General features: G+C 36.0%; 1 protein-coding gene across 1 annotated transcript in view; it reads right to left on the bottom strand.

The window, feature by feature from the left end:
- The window catches only part of LOC103775088 (extended synaptotagmin-2), a gene marked incomplete at both ends in the record, with an annotated part of 38757 nt that overhangs the window by 30205 nt on the left and 3435 nt on the right, over positions 1-5117 (bottom strand). The window contains one exon of the mRNA XM_008942531.1: positions 4537-4613. Coding sequence (XP_008940779.1) covers positions 4537-4613 — 77 coding nt within the window. The remainder of the gene's footprint in view (positions 1-4536; positions 4614-5117) is intronic.

Genomic DNA, 5117 nt, shown 5'->3' with positions numbered 1-5117 from the left:
TCCGGTTCCGAGAGCAGAGCACAGTCTCCCTCCCACCAAGCCTGTACAGCAAAAAACACTTCAGCCATGTTTAGGAGTCTGATGCATTCTTATTAGAATAACATGGGAAATTATTAAAAAATGGTGTTGCTCTCCTTATGGGACCATTTTAGGATCAAATCAAGGTAAAATAAATTATTCTCACAGAAAGAGCAGAACAGCAAGACCCCTCCTACCTCCCTCCAACAACTGATGGCCACGGGGTACTATCAAAAGAAAATGAAAGTGTGAGTTCCTGCATTCAGGACCTCTACTGTTCCTTTCACCTGTAGCCTCCTGTGCTCTGTGGTAAGGGTGCTGCCCATGGGATTTCAAGCAAATGCTGATCTAATCATTCCCTTAAACAGAAATAAACAACAGTGCCGAGACAGACTTGTAAATACCTAACACTGGAATTTGTTGTGGATTATTCAGAAGATAACTTTATGCAGAATCATTTTGGTACAATGACCAGTTTGGGGAGCTGGAAGACAGCATTGTAGGGGTCTTTGTGAAAGGAAGGTGACCACTGTTGTCCCTGGAAAGAATGTGGTGTGACCGTACAGTATAAAAATAGATATATAATTTTTAATACACAGTTTAAGCCAAAGTAATTTCTATTTTTACCTATCTAACTATATATAGAGGTAATGTGTGTGTATATATATACATATAAAAATACACACATACATATATGATTGCATAACAGCATGACATAGAGAAGCAAGGTCAATTAAAACATGCAACTGAAACCTCAATCTTGGCACCTTGTAGCATCAGAACTATTTGTGTTATGAAGACTGGGAAGCAATACACTCAATTTGAAAATCCGTAATAACGTGATGACAGACTGAAGTAAAAATAGTAACAAACTGCATTTGAGGGACATAAGTCAACAACTTTTGAACTTATAATAAAGTTAAACATGGTTTTATCCCCTAAGACATTTATTTGGCTGGGTCCACCAACAGTTGATGCTGTACAGAATTCCACTGTAACATAACATACAAGTTGAAAGCTCATTTAGTAAGCAAATTCTATACATTCAGATCATAGTATCCCAGAAATATTTTTGACTCCTGTGCTGTACAGATTACTGACACAGACTGCAGTTTAATAAGGGCAGTCTTGTAAGAATATAACACCAGCTGTACTGAAACAGATGAGAAGCACAGTATAAAGTATGTGGTCATTGTAGCCCGTAGAACAAACAAAAAGAATAGGACAACCATGTTTCCCAGATTATAATGATCTATGATTCTGTACTTTGGACTAGCTTCTTTATTTTTTAGAAGGTCTTTTGACCCCATTTTTACATGTCTTCTGCCCGTACAATGATAATGAGTTTCTCCATTCAAGTATGCCACATAAAAAAAAACCACCAAACAACTTCCATGCGTTTAAAACTGCAGTCTAAAACTTTCTTTTATTGCCTCTATTTTTTCTGACATGAGAAGGTCAAAAAACTCAATTGTAGGCTAATAACCAGTATTTCCCAAGTTTCTCATTTTTCTTTGTCTTTCTTTACTACAGTTCACATCTAATTTGACAGTCTCTTGTTTTCTGTTGATCCATAACCTTTCATTTTTCTACAAGTGTTTACTACACTCTTGAGCTTTAGCAAATATAAGATTTCAATTAATTAACAACTTATTTAAACTTTATCTTCATTTGCTCAAGTAGCTAAAATTCTCCCCTCACACATTTGTCACCAGAAACTAGACTTTATTTTTTAATGCGAGTTTTGACAATTTAACAAAATGTTCACAGGAAGTAAGAGAAAGGTAAAGTGTTCCCTTTGTAAACATGATCCTCAAATGGAATCTTTACATATATTTTCCAATTACTACTTTGTGGATTAGCTAATCAAGGTGGTTACAAGAGTAAAATTCTTAACTGAGTCCTGAGCAATATACAGGACCTGTTTCAAAAGATTCTAAAAAACACTCTGAAGCAGTGATCAAAATGCACTCTATAGCCTCACAGAAACAAACAAACCAACCCGCCCCAAAACAAACACGGTCTTTTTACAACTAAAGTTCAAAGTAAAACCCTAAAAACCTCAAGGAAGATGCAAAAAATATTAAAGAAAAGTTTTGGAGACACACGAGGACTACTTAAATATACTGTATGGAAGGTCCAAAGCAAATGCATTAACTCATCACGAACAACTAACAGTAGAGAGGGCTAAGGGAAGTCGCACTGGTGAAACAGCAGGATAAAAGGAAATTTATTCAAAGAATAAAAGGAAATTTATTCAAAGAATGAATGTACTCTAAAAAAATTAAAATTATAAATAACAAAATCTTTCCTTCTCTTCCCCTGGCCACACCCCCCCACAGGGGTTAGCTTTCTATAGCTATTCTTACAAATCCTTAGAGAGCATGTTTTCCTCTCAACTGTATTTAGGGAATGAAGGGTTTATAGAAAGCTCCTAATTTTAAACTTTAAATTAAAATTAGAACAAACTAATTTAACTAGAGATTAAGTTCTACAGGGATAAATACTCGGACAGACCTTTCTGCAGCGGCAAGACTGTTCTTTATAATCTTGCAAAACTGAGCTAAAGTTGATTCCCTAAGAAATAGTTGAGGATTGGTATCTGTACATAACTCTGAATCTAAATACGCCAAGAATATTTATTACAGAGACTCGTATTCTTCATTCCTGTTACTACTGAAACAACCAGACCCTTCGGGAGCCCTTGGACACTTCAACCCTTAGAGAACAAAACAAACAAAAAGAAAGTAACAATCGATACTGGGGCACTGTTTCAAACTTACATAAGTAAAAGCCTTTTAAAAAGAGCCCTTTCTCAGTGAGAAGTCATTTTTCTTCCTGGAAGCCTATGCCACTGGCAGTCAGGACTAGCTGTTGGGGTAAATAGACTCCTAGCTGACTCAGCACTGTTATTGTTATTTAAACCACTTCAAGCAATTTATTTCGGCTTTTTAGACCAAATTTTACTCCAGCTGTTACCACCTCTAAGTAGGCTGCAATGTAATGCAATGGGACATACAGGTGAAGATTTCCTTCAGCTCTAGGTAATAGGACATTATTGCTGCCATCTTTGTAGAAGCCTTCCTTTTTATGTCCCACCTTACTTCATGAAGATGAGTGGAAAGAAAAAGGAAGGGGAAAAAAAACCAAACAAACAAAACAAACACACACACACACACAAAACCACACTAGATTGATTCTCTCCTCCTGTGGGAATAATTCTGCTTTAAAAGGAAGAAATGGTCTTGGAAGACTTGGCTCAAATGCCTCAAAAATAGTGTCTCAAAAGCAGTTTCTTTGCACTGTGTCCACAATGGTTAGACATGTCTGTTTTCCTGAGGACTTAAGTCTGAAGAGGTGAGGCTATTCTTGCAGGTGCTACCAAAAGTAACAACAAAAAAAAAAAATGAAGAAAATTTCTCCATTAGTACTAACAGCTCTCAAGAGACGATGCTGCTGTATTCTGTCCAGCAACACCAATACCTGATATAGATAACTGTCTTTTTCCTACAAAAATAAAATCATTCAATTCAATAAAGACTGAGCCCTGCTCACAGAAATATCCCACAAACCCCTCTGAAACCCAGGAAAGGATGCAGCATCTTCTGTTATTATTTTGGGGCCCAGCTTTGAAAAAGAAGCACAGTTCTCAACATAGCTGAGATTTAGATAAACAACTAAATATTAAGAATGACCGAGTTCAAACTTTAGAAGTGACTCTTTGAAAAAGAGAAGCCAAGAGGCATGATTACCCTTTTGGTTCCTGCCAGGGAAACAGCAAGGAACACAGAAGGCTGCTCTTTGCTGGATCATCAGTGACTGACAGATGTGGCCTTTCCATGACATACCAACAGGTGAAAGTAGCCACTGTAACACATATCTATGATGGTCAAAAATAAAAACATTGTTGTGTTCACTGACCAAACTTTCAAAAAACTCTGTAACTGCATATTGTGTTGAGAAAGACTTTGGCAAACATTGGGTAGATCTATTTATAAGCCTCTATGAAAGAGATCATGGTGAAAGGGCAAAGAAACCTGAAGCAGTAGAGCACTGTGGCTCTGGCATTATATAAGACCTAGATTCACTTTAGTTAGTGATATGATCACAAGTACATCAGTAACTATCATTCAATTTTAAAAACAAAGTATTAGAAAAATAATCTAAGTAACTAAGAAAAGTAAAAAAAAGCCCAAACATCACTTAACCTAAATTTTAGAGAAGGCTAATACTCATGGCAAAGTTTTAATACATTAGGAAAAACACCAAAGATAGTGTTTTAGCCTTGGAAAGTATTTTTTATTAACCATCATTAATGATGCCATCACACTGAGTTGATACACTACTTCCCTCAGATAAATGCTACTTACAGCAGGCAGTTCCTTCACTCATACACAATTAGAACTAACTACATTGGTATAATGAAACAATTATTCCCCTCTCAGGGCAAAGTAACTGCTGAATCAAAGCACATATTATAAAGTATGAGCACCACCGTAATATAATAATAATATTTACCTGATTTGAAGATCCAAAATGATCTGTCTTTTGTCCACATTTTCAGTATATACTTTTACACCATTTATCCGCAGAGGCTGAAAAAATGAAGGAAGTAGAAGTTTAATGCTTCTACTTAACTATACCATATTAAACTTTGAAATAAAGCTGAGTATATACACATTCATGCCTCAAGTTAAAAATTTGCTGTAAACATTATTAAAAGCTGTGAAGCAAAGCTATCATTTAGCTCATATAATAATTTCAAGTGTAAAAGGCTGTGATCCACTCAACCACAACCCTTCTGGCAATTACCTGGGTTTAGACCACTAGACTTCAAGATTTATGAAAGATTTAGTATCAAGCTTTCCCTCTCCCCCAGATAAAAGTGTTTTCTCTTGTACTGGTGTACGTGTAACACCCCCACACAAAGCATTATTTTCTGTGTGACTAAAACAACAAGCTAAATTTAATTCACAAAAATGTAGTTGCCTTATGTGGAATTCAGTCAGAATGGATGAAAATAATCCATAATACCCATGAAAAGTTTTTTCATCCACTCTATGCTCTCCCTCTCTCTCTCTCTATAAACTGCTGTGCTT

This window comes from Merops nubicus, unplaced genomic scaffold (assembly GCF_000691845.1).
Source record: "Merops nubicus isolate BGI_N331 unplaced genomic scaffold, ASM69184v1 scaffold5346, whole genome shotgun sequence".
In the NCBI taxonomy this organism is placed as follows: Eukaryota; Metazoa; Chordata; class Aves; order Coraciiformes; family Meropidae; genus Merops; species Merops nubicus.
Note: the sequence above shows the minus strand (reverse complement) of the source record. Positions and strands in the feature narration are given on the sequence as shown.